This window comes from Enhydra lutris, unplaced genomic scaffold (assembly GCF_002288905.1).
Source record: "Enhydra lutris kenyoni isolate GAN:26980312 unplaced genomic scaffold, ASM228890v2 scaffoldscaffold54, whole genome shotgun sequence".
In the NCBI taxonomy this organism is placed as follows: domain Eukaryota; kingdom Metazoa; phylum Chordata; class Mammalia; order Carnivora; family Mustelidae; genus Enhydra; species Enhydra lutris.
Window position 1 is genome coordinate 582,186 of NW_019154138.1, and position 17,745 is coordinate 599,930.

The 17,745-nt window shown below is 37.0% G+C and overlaps 1 protein-coding gene across 3 annotated transcripts in view; it reads right to left on the minus strand.

Moving 5' to 3' along the window:
* Window positions 1-4,880: 4,880 nt before the first annotated feature.
* The window catches only part of LOC111157371 (neuropilin and tolloid like 2), a 60,684-nt gene continuing 47,819 nt past the window's right edge, over window positions 4,881-17,745 (minus strand). For all 3 annotated transcript variants that reach the window (XM_022518726.1, XM_022518724.1, XM_022518725.1), the window contains exons 8-9: window positions 7,216-7,329; window positions 4,881-5,843 (exon numbers count right to left, since the gene is read on the minus strand). In XM_022518726.1, the coding sequence (XP_022374434.1) occupies window positions 5,263-5,843; window positions 7,216-7,329 (695 nt within the window). In that variant the 3' untranslated portion in view covers window positions 4,881-5,262. The remainder of the gene's footprint in view (window positions 5,844-7,215; window positions 7,330-17,745) is intronic.

Here is a 17,745-nt window from a genome sequence, read left to right on the forward strand (position 1 = left end):
AAGTCCTCACTGCCACGTTGGTGACTGGGTGTAGCACACTGCATCGGTAGGCAACCTAACACTAAATTCACCTTAAAAAAATTTTTTTTAACTTCACTGGCACATTAATTTGAAAACTTAAATGGTCTAAGAGCCTGAGGATGCTTTTACTTTGTATTGTAACTAAGATTATTTTACTTCGGAAGCTGTTGGGTAGGAAATGCCAACTTCTCCCTACAAGGAAATAAGGATTCTTTGTCAATTCTACAGACTCTGGAAAATGAGACAAGCAAGGAAATAAAAAAATAAGGTCTATTTCCAGTTCAAGGGTGGGTCATATTCTTTACTGTGAAGCATCCAATCCAGGATTACACATAGAAGAATTCTTACATGGTCTGGATATTCATCTCTATAAATTCACTGCTTTATTTATTTTTTATTTTATTTATTTATTCATGAGAGACAGAGCGAGAGAGGGAGACAGATGCAGAAGCAGGCTCCCCGCTGAGCAGGGAGCTCAATTCGGGACTCGATCCCAGGACCCTGGGATCATGACCCTAACCAAAGGCAGACGCTTAACTGTCCGAGCCATCCAGGCACCCAAAATTCACTGCTTTAAAAAAACATATACTCAAGGGACACCTGGGTGCTCAGTCAGTTAAACGTCCAACTCTAGGTTTCGGCTCAGGGTTGTGAGATCAAGCCCTGTGTTGGGCCCCACACTCAGCAGAGTTTGCTTGAGATTCTCCCTGTCCCTTTCACTCACCCCCTCCTCTCTCTCTCTGAAATAAACAGAATCTCAAAAAGAATTTACTCAAGACAGTATATACTAAACATGCACCCCAGCCATTAACTTCTTGGGCTTTTGTAGTCATTAAACAAATCACAGAAGTATATGAAAAGTGACTAAAAAAAGCAAATTCAGAATTTTTAATTTGTTGAGGTATATAAAACATGGGAAATTGATTTTGCAGGGACCTAAAAAGGATATCTGAGGTCAACTTGTCACTGTGACTTAGAACTCAAATCATTTGCCAAACTCAAGAGATACAGCACACAAATCTTTAATTTCTAGAGTATACATTGTTTCCTTTAGATTTAATAAAGACGACAAAAGCAAAACACTGAAGCTTTTTAAAAAATCTAGTGCCAAACCTATAAATTGTTAACATTGTTTATTAAGAATTCACGGTAATTGTCTTGCAGTTTGCAGATGCCAAGAAGTCATGGCAACAAAATTATAGAATAGTGTTACATAGATTTAAAATTAAAAAAAGTAAAATGCTTTGAAAAAAATTATTATAGAATAAATTACATTTTAAATCAGAATGACCGACAAGCTTACGTGGACCATCTGGGCTGCCGTTTAGAGCTGCTTGACCTTTAAAACTTCCAGCTAAAGCAGGGGAAAAGCAGCAAAGGCAAGGCAGGCAAGAGCATGGGACTGGTTCTGAGATGTGGGTACTCACTCCTCTTCTCTGGGCCTCAGAATTCTCCTTCGTGAAGTTGGAACAGATCATCTTTCATAGATCTTAAAAGCCCCCGAACTCAAGGTCCCTTTCTAATCATGAACAGCATAGCAGACACCATTTTGGATGAGGGCATAATCCCCTTTGAGAATCACTCCTGGAATCACAACTAGGCTTTTCTCCTGTCCTGTTTCATCACTCCACACACTCCTGAAACCTAATTTATCCTGTTCATCAGACAACAGCAGAACTATAAAAACGTTCAGAAGCAGGCATTTAGGAGGTTCTTTTAATGCCTAATAATTACATGAAACATGACAAAGACAGACACAAAAGCTGTTAATAAGTCAAAGTGAAAGGAGCCTTTTTAATCTCTTTTGTGTTGTGAAAGGTGGAAAATCTTTTGCTTTTTGTTAAACCTTTACGTTGAAGACTTCCCTCCACAAAAGGTGCCTTTATTTGTACATACTTTAGATGTTGGGTTCAAAGTTTCCTGCAATTTGTGGGCACTTGAGTGTTGAGATCTTTTTTTTTTTTTTTTTAAAGATTTTATTTATTTATTTGACAGAGAGAGATCACAAGTAGGCAGAGAGGCAGGCAGAGAGAAAGGGGGAAGCAGGCTTCCTGCTGAGCAGAGAGCCCGATGCGGGGCTGGATCCCAGGACCCTGGGATCATGACCTGAGCCAAAGGCAGTGGCCCAACCCACCGAGCCACCCAGGTGCCCCGAGTGTTGAGATCTTGTGCTAAACTCAGGATCGTAGGTGAAAGGAAACCCAGGATTGGAGATGTTCTTAGGGCCGCTCCTGAACTGAAGATATTCTCCCCTCCAGATTTGCATTTTTTCCACTGTATGGTTAACAACTGGCTTCTATATTTTCTGTGAAGGGTGTAATAACTTCCACAAGATGGCTAAAGTTCATCTTCCATTACTAAAATTTATGGCTTTTACTTTAGTAAACAATTTGTAAAGTTTTCTTACTGACCTCAAAGATGAAAGACTATATAATACAGCGATTAGCATTGTGCTAGTAATAATGCCTAAGAAAAGTTCCATTCTCTTCTCTTCCTGTAGTGTACCGCCAAGTAAATGTTTGGCTAAAAAATGTTTAAACAAGGCCTCATACCCATCTATACTTTGATGAAGGCCTACACTATGTGGCAGTTTAAGGCTGGCTCAGCGGATACTGATCATCTGCCTCTTCAGTTCTAACCCCCGTAAGACACAATGATCCAAACCCGATGATTCTAGACTGTATCAAAATGTGCCTTCACTACATAAAGATTTACCGTTCTGACTTCTCTCTGCATTTTGCATCTTTTTTTAAATTCTGAGGAAATGTTGTTCTATATAAAGATCCTCTTTCTTTAGTTGAGGAGAAAACTAGTCTCTGCAGATAAGTTTGGGTCCTCTACTGTGAAAAACAAAAACTATTTCATTTCTTTTAGCAGCCAGAAACTTTAGAATCAAAATCGTTGTCCAAGCTTTACTTGCTAAGTGGAGTTGCCTGAAGCTACGTAGTTCTATGCTGTTTTAATGTTGAATGTCTTCTTTAAAGGCTCTATTTTGTAGGCCTCTTCATGCCCTTTTAAAAGAAAATAGGATACACATTTCAAAAATATAGTTACAAGTGACTACAGTTAATGTAGTTAAGCATACTGTATTAGTTTCTATTACAATGTATGTGTTAAAGATGGACTTAACAGCTGTTTTTGTAATGGATATAATTTTACATAGAAAATATGCTAGTTTTCCTTCATGAGCATGAAGAATGAGATCACAGTTATATTAAATATTTACTATGCTGTTCAAATGTTGGCTGGCTACTAACTACTAGAATGCCTATTCAACATAGCTACTGAAAGAATTTCTATCTAATCTGGCTCTGGCTCATTAGTTCAATGAATACTACATTCATTTAGTCTTTCTACCTTCCAAAATTGTATTTTTAAAACAGGAAATTATGCGGACTTTAAAAAATGTTAAATCATGAATATATAGTATTTATAGGTTTTTTTAATCTCCTGGATATTATGTACTTTAAAAAACGAAAAATGTGATATAAGAAACATTTTGAAGGGGTATTTTATATGTATCATATTTAAAGGTCCCAGTTTTCACTAATCTGAGAAAACCCATAGATGTGGTATCTTAAAAAAATCAATGAAATTCAGTGAAACTTCAATCTCTCATTTCATTGAGAATTTACTACAAAAAAATACCAAAATGAGAATTGACCTCTTTTAAATGGCATGTCTGTATTAGTTATAATTTGATAAACAGATTTCTTCCCATATTTATCTTAAGATTCAAAATCTCAGTGCAATAACATGATTGAAGAATCATGTAACAATGTATATTTTAATATAAGATTTGTGTAGTGATTTAGAATAAATAACACACAGAGAAAAATTTATCAGAAACTAAATGCAATAACAAAAGGAAACAAAAGCTTATGTACACATTACCGAGGTCTTTACAATAAGTTAATACGTGTAGTTCCATCATGGCACATTTGTATACAAAGCCACTAATGTGAACACTGGAAGAAATCTCTCGTGTAGGTCTTTAATCTTGATTTAATAAAGTTTGTACAGTATCAAATAATATCAAAAGTCTAAAAAAACACAATGAGTTTTTATATCATGTTTATAAATTATTGTTTATAGACCATAAAAAAACATAAGGTCAAAAGTGCAGTTTAAAAAAAAGTGGAAGTTGTTATTCTTGGTAAGAACTAGAAAAATGTACTGTCCCAAGTAAGAAGCAATCTGAGGGCTCTTAGAGTTTCTTAGGAATTTTCCTTTAACTATCATACAACCTTGGCTACTATATGCCATAACATAAACCAGTACAAAGGGAGCAAAATCATCTTCTTATAAAAATATCCGGAAACACAAATCTGGTGATGAGAAATGCTGTAAAGAAACATAATTACAGGCCTCCCCCAAAATGAAAGAAACGACATTGCGCACAGGAATGAATAGGCCACCACTGCATGTGACCAAATTTGGGAAAATTCAAAGAATTTCTAGAAGTTTTAATCTTTTTCAAGTTTTTAGTCATGACTGGCAAGAGTGCATATATCCCAGGATTATGAAATCTTCTACTGTAAGACAAAATATGACTTAAAGGTGATAAATCTTATCATCTACTATTCACAAAAGATAAGGACTAAGGATCCAGTAATTAAAAGGCAGCAGTATAGAAATTAGTCAAGAAGAAACAGATGGGTGCGACAGAACTCTAGGTCTTCATTGGCACTTAGCATAGTAACAAGTTATATTTTGACAAATTCTAGAACAAATGCCTGTATTGAAATATGTGTGGTACAGTAACCATTTATATTTAAGAAACCAAAATGGTAAAATCATGGACTTAAAAAACAAATTAAATTTAAAGAAAAGAAAAACAAAAGGAATGTAGAGACGAATCTTATTTTTTAAACTTATTGTGGGATCAAAATGTTGACAAGCTGTATCAACCAGAGCAGTTTCTTGTTCTAAGCCTAACAGGCAGTCTGAGCCAGGCTCAGCACCACCATTCCCCTCTTCGGATACTATTTTGCTCATACCTTGTGTGTGTGACACCAAGCAATAGTGACTGTTACTTTGTTCATGGACTGGAGTAGGTCCCTTGATTGGTTTAACACATAGGCTGCCTGAGACAATAAAAGCTTCACCATTACAGTAGGTTAGTGGGAATGAAGGTCTTCCTAGTTCTGATACGAGAAAAGGGTTGGCGGCTGAAGAGTATGGGTGCTCAGTAGACTGCATACGTACACACTTAATAACTAATGTCCCCTTAGTAGAAGATTAAAAATCAATGGATATGGACGCTTGTGCAGAATCTTCTCGCCCCCTGACATAAATCTCACAAGGAATCTCCTCCATTACTCTGTCTTCTAGGGCCTGTTCAGGGCACTCATGTGCCTGTTTGAAAGTGTAGCTACTCTTTTTGAAGGTGCTGTTAAATGTTTTCATTGGCTGTGGTTGTGCAAAATCATTTCGGAAAGGCAGTTCCATGGAACTCAGGTTGGTCCTGCTCTGTTTGACACTGGATGCTTGTGACCCACAGTGATGGTCATGAATGCAGCGGGAGGCGGTGGAGGAGCGCCGCATCTTCTGGTAGTTGTCCAGTTCTTCTGACAGGTCGGCCAAGTCTGCAGAAATCTCTTTGTCCCTTAGGGAGAACAGCTCATAATGAGGAGGATCAAACACTTCCTGAAATCCAGTTTTATTAAATGCAGTTTTACAAGCCATGACCTTTTTTCGAGGCTGTTTCACTTGTACTAAAATAGAAATAATGAGAAGGACCAAGACAATCCCTGATGTGATGCCAATAATTGTTCCATGGGTTTTAGTGACTTGTTCAAACAGTCCTGCTTTTTTCTTTTCTGTAGAAAGAGAAACAATAAGCCTTTCAAAATTCATTGAGTTCTGTCACAAGTTGGTAAAATATTTTTAGGTAAAGCAGAACACGTGGTTCAAATATACTATAGATGATGCCATTTAAAATTAGGTTTTTAAACAAATAAAACAATCCCATTAAGATTTCTGGTTAAACGAACCAATGACAATATAGTCGGATAGATTACCTAAAAGAAAAAGGACTTGGTTCTTTTCTCAGAAGGTACATGAAGGCATACAATTTGCAAATCAAATTAAAAACATGAATCTAGGGGCTCCTGGGTGGCTCAGTTGGTAAAGCGTCTGACTTCAGCTCAGGTCATGATCTCCAGGTCCTGGGATCGAGCCCCGAATCGCATTCCCTGCTCAGTAGGGAGTCTGTTTCTCCATCTCCCTCTGTCCCTCCCCTCACTTGTGCTCTCTCTCTCTAATACATAAATAAAATCTTAAAAAAATAAAATAGAAAAATAAAAACATGAATATAGAGAAAATGCCCAAAGAAATACTCTTGTTCTATCAGGTCAGGTGAGCTTTCTGCTCTGTGGTGTTTGGCCAACTGCCACGCTGAAGTATATCCACAGTATTCCTTTTTTTTTTTTTTCCCCCACTGTATTTCTACTGATGGCCATCAGCAAGACAGGACTAAAGTGATCAGGATAACCCACTGAGGTATTTCATCAAGATCCAACCTTTGAATGATTATCTGATAATACTTTAAGTCAAGTACTTAAGAAGCCATATCAGATCACACTAAATTCTCATAGTAAGATATTCACTGAACTCTTGGAGGATAGAAGGCAGGTAAACTTTAAGACTGAGACAGTGATTTGATAATGCCTGTAGATATTCAGTTATTACCACAAGTCATGTTTACCTTAGATATACACTAGAAATATAGCATAGAAAATTTTATAAAATGAAAAAGCAGTTCTTACCAGCCTACTTTTACTGCTTTTTAAGACTGAATCCATCAGTATTTATTAAATAGTATTACTGTACAATTTTAAAAATACTAGTATTCCAGGTCACTTTCTAAATTATTCTGAGAATAAGGTATCTTTACAATACTAATGACTAAAATAACACATGAAATATTATGGCAGACTTTTGAACAACTTCAGATAAAAAACATAGTACATAAAAAAAAGAATACTTTCATTGAGAATAAACATTTTTTCTTTGCTTTTACCATATACCAGAGATGCATGATCTATTTAAAGGAAGAGTTATATTCTATGTTTCCATTTTGGCCAAAGCAGCTATGCTAAGCACAGTTATAGAGGACATTTTAAGTGTTTCTTAATGAAGGGCAATGGCCACTTTTCTCTCAAAAAGGTTGGCCTTTGCCAGCACACTCACCTTTACAGTGATTTTCATCCCAAGGGTATGCACAGTTCTGAACACCGTTACAGACTAAAGAATTATTGATGCACATGTTGCTGTGGCAGAAGAAAGTGCTACCTGTGCAGGGAGCTGCAGGAAAGAAGAAGTTTGTTGCTAAGAACTCATCCTGGTTTACTGACCCTTCCTCCTTCCATGAGTACCCTCTGTACTAGAGACGCAGTAAGACAAGGGCCAGTACTCTCTGAGATGGTCTGAGGTAAACACTTTTTACTCCAGCTGGGTGCCAAATGTCATTTTTAGTGTAATGAGAGTATGAATACATTTGCCATGGTGCTTACAGAACTAGCATACAGCCTGGTAAGTTTTTTCAAAATGTTAAAAGAAAATGTTGGTGAGGATATGGAGACTCTGGAACCCTTGGTGCACTGCTGGGGGAAATGTAAAACAGTACAGCTGCTATGGTAAACAGGATGGGGTTTCCCCCAAATTCCCACCGATTACTGTCTGCTCCATCAATTCCACGCCCAGGTGCATACCCCAAACACCTGAAAGCAGGGGCTCGAACACAGAGTACACCAGTGATCATGGCAGCATTAGTCACAAAGCCCATAGCAGCATTATTCCACCAAAAGGTGGAAACAACCTAAATAAATGTCTGTTGATGGGTGAATGGATAATTGCAATGAGGTACACACATAAGTAATGGACTATTATTCAGGATTAAAATTCAGAAGAAAATTCTGACAAATGCTACAACATGGATGAATCTTGGAGACAACATGCTTGAAAGAAGTCAGACACGAAAGAACAAATTATGTGAGTCCAGGTATATGAGGTACCCAGCGTGTCAGTTCATTGAGAGGAAAAGAGAACATCAGCTACCAGGATCCAGCAGAAGAGGGGAATGGGGTGTTTAATGGGACAGTTTCAGCTGGGGATGATCAAAAACTTCTGGAAATGGATAGTGCTGATGGGTGCACAAAGATATGAATGTACCTAGTGCCACTCAACTATGCACTTAAAAATGGTTAAAACGGCAAATTTTATGTTACGTAGATTTTACCAGGAAAAAAAAAATCACTCCTTGGAATTTGTAAATTAAATTTTTTTAAAATGATGAAGATATATGGACTATATACCATGTAACTTCGTGTTTTATGTAAACTGTTCTTCAGCCTGAAATGTCTCCTCTTTCCTTCCTGGTGACTACCTGCTCATCTTTCAAGATCACTGAAAATGCAGCCCTCTCTGTGAAGATTCCCTCAATTCTCCTAGGTACCTAGTGTGACTCCTGCTCTAAGATGTGCTTCTATTTAACACTTCTCCTGTATATGTAAACATTTGTTAAACTACATTGTGACTCAGTGTGTTTACTTCTGTTAAGAAATAAAGTCCTGGATTGGAGACAAAAGTACCAACATAGTAATAGTGTGTTTTTCAGTATAAAGACATACACACAAGAATCTGAAAGCCAGGAAGCATGATGGCTTTTCTCTCACATTCACAGAAGCCCGTAAAAATCAACTAATCATTGTGACTTCCAGAAATATAATAAAGCAAAATGTATTTCCTAAAAAATTCTACATTTAAGATAGGTATCTCATCAAAGAAAGAAAACTGAATTCCACTCTCTATTATACTGATAGACCTCAAATATTTTTATATATTTTTTAAAAGTTTATTTTCAAGATGAAAAGAAATACATAAAATTTTATAGGACTAATAATAACTGGATTTCCTCCCCCAAATATTATCTTTTTAAAAAACAAATATACAATGAACCTTATCAAAACAGTGAATTTAGTGTTTCTTTCCCCTCTAAAGAGAAGGCTCTCTCTTTAGGTTACAAACACAGGAAGTTTCGGAACACAACACAATACACACTGTCCAACTGCATCACCAGTAATAAAACCGACAGTTTGGCAAACACAAACAAACAAGACTGTTTGGTATCCACCTGCTTGACCCCCCTTTGTCTATTTCTCAATTTGGCTCTGAAGATGGGCTGTAAAAATAGGTATTTATTGAGACCCCAGGAATATTATCAAAAGGACAAGAAATAAGTGTCAGTGGAGATGTGGAAAAATGGAACCCCTTGTGCACTGTTGGTGGGAATGCAAACTGGTGCAGCTACTGTGGGAAACAGTATGGAGGTTTTGAGGTTCCTCAAAAAGTTAAAAATTAAAAATAGAATTACCATATAATCCAGCAATTTCACTCTTGGATATTTATCCAAAGAAAATGAAAACACTTATTCAAAAAGATAGAGACACCCCTATGTTCACTGCAACATCATTAACAATAGTCAAGATACAGCAGAAACTTCAGTGTCCATAAATGGATGAATGAATAAAGATGTAATACATAGGGGCGCCTGGGTGGCTCAGTGGGTTAAAGCCTCTGCCTTTGGTTCAGGTCATGACCCCAGGGTCCTGGGATCGAGCCCCACATCAGGCTCTCTGCTCAGCAGGGAGCCTGCTTCCTCCTCTTTCTCTGCCTGCCTCTCTGCCTACTTGTGATCTCTGTCTGTCAAATAAATAAATAAAATCTTTAAAAAAAAATGTAATACATATATAAATTGGAGTAATGGATGGAACTAGAGGGTATTATGCTAAGCGATATAAGTCAATCAGAGAAAGATAATTATTGTATGATCTCACTGATATGAGGAATTTGAGAAACAAGACAGAGGATCACAGGGGAAAGGAGGGAAAAATGAAACAAGACGAAACCAGAGAGAGACAAACTGTAAGAGACTCAATCTCAGGAAACAGTGTTGCTAAAGTGGAGGGGGATGGGGGAATGGGGTGGCTGGGTGATGGACACTGGGGAGGGTATGTGCTATGACAAATGCTGTGAATTGTGTAAGACTGATGAATCACAGACCTGTACCCCTGAGACAAATAAAACATTACATTAATAAAAATGAAAATGTTTCTACAAAACAAACAAAAACTGGAGTATTACTGAGCCATAAAAAAGAGTGAGATCTTGCCATTTGTGACAACATGGATAGACTGAAAAGGTATGCTAAGTGAAATTAGTTAGAGAAAGAGAAATACATATGATTTCACTTATATGTGGATTCTAAAAAAACAAAACAAATTCACAAACAAAACAGAAAGACACATAGATATGGAGAACTAATGGTTGCCAGAGGGAAGGGGATGGGGAGACAGGACTAATTAGGGGAAGGGGACCAAGAGGAACAGTCTTTCAGTTATAAAATAAGTAAGTCACAGGGATGTAATGTACAGCACAGGGAATATAGTTGATAATATTGTAACAACTTTGTATTGTGACAGATGAAACCTAGACTTATTGTGGTGATCATTTCATAATGTATGTAAATATCAAATCACTGAAACTAATACCATATTGAATGAATGTCAGTTATTCTTCAATTAAAACAAAAAATAACATCCAAAATTGCTTTGCGATTAGAGGGCAAATATATAATCTCTTTAAGGCAGAATCCCCTAAAGGTAAAAGTCACCCAAGTTCTAGTTCAGCAGGCTAATCATCTACGATTAATTACTATGAGCCAGGATTTGTGAAACCCTTCTCCTTCCCCATTATAAACTAAATTGAGTTTCAGCAAGAGTTTTATCCAAATACAATTAAATATTCTCTGTAAAAAACTTTTAGACTTTCTTATTTGCTGGGTACTTACCCACTCCTGTTCAAGTATAATAACCCCTAGGTGGCTCTAATGACTCAAGAATTTAAAATAAAATACTAAGAACTGTGAGTTTGGGAAATAGTGCTATGAAACAGAGAGAAGAGATAATGATGGACTAGTAATTAATAAAAATTGTTTCTGTTATTAGTTAACCTAACTTAAAATTTTAACTGACTCCCTGGGTCTCTGCTTCCTCTTTTTAAATGAGTGGGATGGACTACCGGGTATTTCAGACATCTGGTTCTCAAAATGAGACTGGGGCACATGGGTGGCTCAGTCAGTTAAGTGTCTGCCTTCAGCTCAGGTCTTTTTTTTTTTTTTTTTTTAAGATTTTTTTTTTTTTTTTTGATAGACAGAAATCACAAGTCGGCAGAGAGGCAGGCAGAGAGAGAAAGAGAGGAGGAAGTAGGCTCCCTGCAGAGCAGAGAGCCCGACGCAGGGCTCGATCCCAGGACCCTGAGATCATGACCTGAGCTGAAGGCAGAGGCTTAACCCACTGAGCCACCCAGGCACCCCTCAGCTCAGGTCTTGATCCCAGTGTCCTGGGATCAAGTCCCGAGTTGCGGGGGAGGGTCCCTATTCAGTAGGGGGTCTACTTCACCCTCTCCCTTAGCCCCTCCCCACCATTCGTGTTCTCTGTCTCTCAAATAATAAAATCTTTAAAAAAGAAAAAAAAGACCCCCCCCTTTTTTTTAAAAGATTTTATTTACTCATTTGACAGAGAGAGATCACAAGTAGGCAGAGCAGCAGGTACAGAGAGAGAGGAAGTGAAGCAGGCTCCCCGCTGAGCAGAGAGCCTGATGTTGGGTTTGATCCCAGGACCCTGAGATTGTGACCTGAGCCGAAGGTAGAGGCCCAACCCACTGAGCCACTCAGGTGCCCCTCAAATAAGAAAATCTTTCTTTTTTTTTTTTTTAGTTAATAATCCATATTTATTTGATTTGATTTTTTTATTCATTTAATTTTTAATTTTTATTTAATTAACATATAATGTATTATTAGCCCCAGGGGTACAGGTCTGTGAATCGACAGGTTTACACACTTCATAGCACATACCTTTCCCAATGTCCATAACCCCACCACACTCTCCCTACCCCTCTCCCCCCCGCAACCCTCAGTTTGTTTTGTGAGATTATCAAATAATAAAATCTTTTTTTTTTTTTAAGATTTTATTTATTTATTTGACAGACAGAGATCACAAGCAGGCAGAGAGGCAGGCAGAGAGAGAGGAGGAAGCAGGCCCAATGTGGGGCTTGATCCCAGGACCCCGGGACCATGACCTGAGCCGAAGGCAGAGGCTTCAACCCACTGAACCACCCAGGTGCCCCCAAATAATAAAATCTTAAAAACAAAAATAAAATCGATGAGACTGAAATTAGTGGTCTCAATCATGTTGATACTTCTATTCTCAGAAGAATCATGTATATAACCAGTAATTTACTCAGAGACTGAATCCACCACATGGTATCATTTAACCATTAAATATTTCATGATTCTTTAAGAAATGCTTAGGGGCGCCTGGGTGGCTCAGTGGGTTGAGGCCTCTCCCTTCGGCTCAGGTCATGATCCCAGGGTCCTGGGATGGAGCCCTGCATCGGGCTCTCTTCTCAGCAGGGAGCCTGCTTCCTCCTCTCTCTCTGCCTGCCTCTCTGCCTACTTATGATCTCTGTCAAATAAATAAATATAATCTTTAAAAAAAAAAAAAAGAAATGCTTGATGGTTTCAAAGCTTATCGTTAAGGACAAAAGATACCAGTTATGTAAATAAGCCATTAGGTTGAAGACAGAAAAGCCAATGAAAAGGTATGTTGGTATTTTATTTCAGTACACAATCAGCTAGTGTACCTACCTCAGCTGTGTCCCATAGATCATAAAATTATATTACACTCAGGTGTGCACTTTAATATAACCAATGGCCTAGAGAACACACAGTAGTTTTGGATACTTCTAAAAACTGGGGTTTTCTGTTTTGTTTATATGTCATACCACAACTCTTTTTCATACTATATCATATTACCTACTGACCTCTCTAATTTTACTAGTCTTATCTAGTTCACAAACGAAGAGACAGGGAACAGAAGCTATTTTCAAGATGGGCTGAGTGAGGTTATAAGCAGCACTGTGGCTCCTAGGTATTCTGATTTTGAATCAAACTATCATTAGGTCTTAAAGTTTATCCACAGAACATTGTGTGACACCGAATATTGTGATGTCTCTTTATAATCCTCAAAAGAGGGGAAAAAAAAAGGTTTTCTGGTCAGTGTTTCTCATTGATTGAACAGTGAGTAGAAAACACCCTCAGTTTTTTATTAAATAATTCTTTACAACTGCTTCTCCCATTATCTAAAGCAATTAGAAAGCAGCAGCGCTGACATCGTCAGATATTGTTTTGTAGAAATATATTATACTCATAATTATAGATATATTAAGCTCTGTGGATTTGCAGTGGACAAGCAGAGCTGTTTAAAAAGAGAATTGAAGTATCAGTTACTGACATGGGATGCTAATGACATACTTCAACTAAGAACTATAAAAAATGGTTGAATTATTGGAATTTATAAGGGACAAAGAGAATTATAAAAATAGTGCCAGTTATAAACTCTTTTCTACTTATAGCCTGAGGACTTTCTACTGGGTCATGGCGTGAGAAAGAAGAAGGGTTAGGCTTTCAGTTCCCCTCCCTTTCTCATGAGATGTGGCAATGATGCTGAGAGATGGTCTGTCCCTCAATGAGGCCTGCAGGACCGCCACAGGCAGTATGTCAGTGCGAATCCCATTATGGATTTATTCTAACAAAAATAACTTCTGCTGCTTTCACAGTTGTAGTCCTAGAAATTATTTTCCTAAAACTATATCCTGTCTTGAAGAGTGAGATACATATTAGTATTCAGTGCTTGGGAAGTACTGTTCTGTATCACTCATTTTAGCCAAGTTATATTATTTTAGTCATATCTGTAATCTATAATGGGTAGAATTAGTCCATCCATATAAACCTTTTCTAAAATATTGATGGTTTTCATGAATGGATTCATAACAATTACACATCATTAATAGCTTAAAGAAAAACAAAAGAGTTTAACACTTTGAATCAATGATGAGCATATAAAAATGTAGTATTTGGAGCTCTCTAATGTGCTTATTAAAAGGAGATTTCCAAACTGGGACTTTTGTTTTATAAAAACTTACAAAGTCCTTTATTTGATCATATACATGACTTTTTTTTTTTTTTTTTTTTTTTTTTTTGGGAGAGATCGTTTTCCTGTTCTTCATGGATAATAAAGCTAAATTTAGGATATGGAGCAAAGTCTTATATTTAGTGATTATTGTGAAGATATAACTTGAGGGAGACTTTCCACATATTTACTTATCAGATCTGTACTGATGGAGAAATCATTAGTGTATATAGAGAAATACCTTAACTAAAACACATTAGAGAAGAATTTTGCTTATAAGATTTGTATCAGTGATGCCCAAAATAAATATAATGCTAGCCAAAATGTGACCAAGTAGCCACATTATAAAGATCTTTAAAAAGAAACAGGTGGAATGAATTTTACTAATAGCTTATTTAACCCAATATATCTGTGCAGAAAAGAGTTACTACAGCGGGACAGAGGCCACTACCTTTAGAAGGGTCTGTGTGCAAGGTTGGCCCTTAGTTCTGACTGATAAGGTTCATGGTGCCTAGAGTTTGTGTGAACGTCATTTATGCCAAATACCTTCTTTCCTTCTGTGAGTCCACAATTTTGGTACAGGCAACGCAGAAAGTGTCTGTGAGACCAGTTCCTAGTAAAAACCTTGGGTGCTGAGCTCGAATGGGCTTCTCTGGACAGAAACATTGTTTGTTACTGCATTTTTGTTGATGGAGAAACACATGCTCAGTGTGCCCTTCATACGAGGGAGCGAGCGTTGAGGAACGCTGTGAGGACTTCTCTGAGAGGACTCAGACGGTAATTCCCATTTGTTGGTCACATATCCTTAACTGTCAGAAATCTCAGCTGTAACTATTCAAATACATGTGGAGTCCTGTGAGTCCTTCTAGCAAATCACCTAACATGTGGGTGGTGTTGGGGAGCCCTGATACAATCCCCAAAACACTCTCATTTAACACATATAAAATATTCATGAGGTATTTTACATTATTTCCTACCAAGTCTTTGAAATCCAAGATTTATCTTTATAAATATAGCGCATTTCAATTTAGATGGGCCACATTATGAGTGTTCAACAGCCACATGGGGCTGCTGGACACCACTGGAAAGCACAGGTACAAGACGCTGAGAATAAATAAACTGAGGAGAAAGGGAAACGGCTGAAAGGCTTTCTTGCTAACTGAAACTATATCTTTGTATCAAGCACTGCTTTGTAGTTATTTGAAGAAGTGAAGCAGCCTTTACATAGCGATTTTTTTCAAGTGTGAAAAGTTGATAAAAAATTTTTTTTGGAAACAGCTTATATGCATCCATAGGGCAACAAGAGGCAGCAACAGAGTTTGCTCCTGGTAAATATCACTGCTGCGATCCTGACATTTCCAGCTACTTGAGAAACTCACTAAATCCAAAATAACTCAATACTTATTCCTCTTATCTCTCCAATTTTTATTTCCAAGTCAGTCAGACCGAAACTGTAGGTATCTTTGACTCATTCTGTTACTTTTCAGTCTGGTCAGTCACCAAATCTTGTTGCTTCTACTTCCACAACTCTCCCTCTGTCTCTGCTCTAGTTCAGACCATCTTCGTCTAGCCCCCTGACTATGGAAGTTAGCCTCCCTTCTCCATAGCCTCCACACTCCAACTGAAACAAGGTTCTGATTATGTCATTTTATAGTATGAAACCCTTCAAAATTCCCCAATGCCTGTGATAGGAACTCTAATTTTAGCCTTTAATTTAAAGGCTGTCTAACTTTGGTTTTAGTCTACCTCTCTTGACATATTTTTCCTCTCTTCTTTTTTCTACTACTTCTTCTGATCAAATAAGCCTGGGCTGTATGTGTTTTGTTCATTCCATAGCCTGTTTGGAATAACAACCTCAGTTATTCAACATTTCTACCTTCTAAAATCTACCTGCCCTCAAGGATAAATAAACTCAAAGCTTCAAGGACTACTTGCTTCATAATCGATGCTACTAGAAATAACCTAGATATTTAATCAGGAAGCACTTGTTTTCTGTCTCAAATAGTCTTTGTCATTGTTATTCCTGCAACTGCCCCATTTGCATGTATGTTACCTCACTTGAAAGACCATCCTTTAGAGCAGGGACTGTTTCATTCATTTTCGTATCTTCATAGCAAACACAGTATTTCATATGATAAATGTTAAATAAATGAATGGAAGGCAAGTAGGAAGGCTGATTGGCTGAATTGCCTTCATAACCCAACTAGCCATCTGGCAATTCATCAAGTCTTTTAAAATTATAGATGGAAGAGTTCAGCTATGATAAAGCTTATATAGGTCACATACGATCATGATCTTAACAAAGAATCCATGGAATAATAATAATATAATATCTTAAAATTATATCTCCTTCTCTTATGAGGACAATACAGAAGATATACACTTATTTTTAAAATATACGTGGCATGAACATACACAGTCACCTATATTGGGGCAGTGTGGATGAGTCTTTAAATGGTAATTTTCTTCATACAGAGGTGACCGTGAGGAAAGGGACTAGTCAGAGGGATTCATCAGCACTATCCAAATATAGATTAAAGTTAAACCAAGCCACTCAAAACCAAGCCAAAAACATGATGGTATTTTTGAAAGCAGTTTTTCAAAAAAATCAAAGCTAATTAATATGATTTGTATTTATGATAAGCAAAATCAACAAAATAATTATTAGGAAGTACAGACAAGTCACTTGGATTTTTATAGGAGATAGAAAGAAAGGCAACAGAACCAACTTTTCCTGGGATTTGTTCACGTGAATTATCAGGAGTTAAAGAATCCTAAAATCTGTCCTCGGACATTTTCCACTTTTAAGCTGGGTCAGTATCTATACATGAGTTACCCCATTCTTTAATATAAAAAGGTTCTCACGTGCTCACAAAATAGTAAAAATGACTTTTAAAGACGTAACCAACTCATAGAAAGACAAACACATAACCACACACACACACACACACACACAAATCTAAAGAATATACACAAAAGGAAATTCAAATGTGTTGCCACAAAAAAAATCTAACCACAAAAGAAGGTTGTGATGAAGAAAACGAGGGACAAAAAGCTTTAAGACATTTAGAAAACTAACAGCAAAAGGGAAGAAGTCCTTCCATCTCAGTAATCACTATAAAGGTAAATGAGTTAAACCCTCCATTCAAAAAGCAGAGACTGGCAGAATAATTAAAAAAACCCCAAAGGATCCCACTGTATACTGTTCTACAAAAGGTTCACTTTAGATCTAAAGATATAAATTGATTGAAAGTGAAAAAATGGAAAAAGATATTCCATGCAAATAGTTACCAAAAGATAGCTGGAGTGGCCATACAAATATAACAAAAAATAGATTTCAAATCAAAACTGTTGCAAGTGACAAAGAGGTACACTATATTGGTAAAAGGGGTCATTAAGAAGATACAACAATTATAAAAAAAAAAACCAAAAATCAGACTCCTAAAATATAAGAAGCAAACACTATCAGAATTCAAGGCACAATTAGATATTCTACAATAATGGTTGGAGAGTTCACTATCCCACTTTCAATAATGAGTAGAACAACTACACAGATTAATAAGCAAATAAAGAATAACACTATAAACCAACTAGACCTAATAGATATATACAGAAAGTTCCACCCAACAGCAGCAAAATACACATTTTTTTCAAGCATATATGGAACTTTCTCCCGGATGGAACATATGTT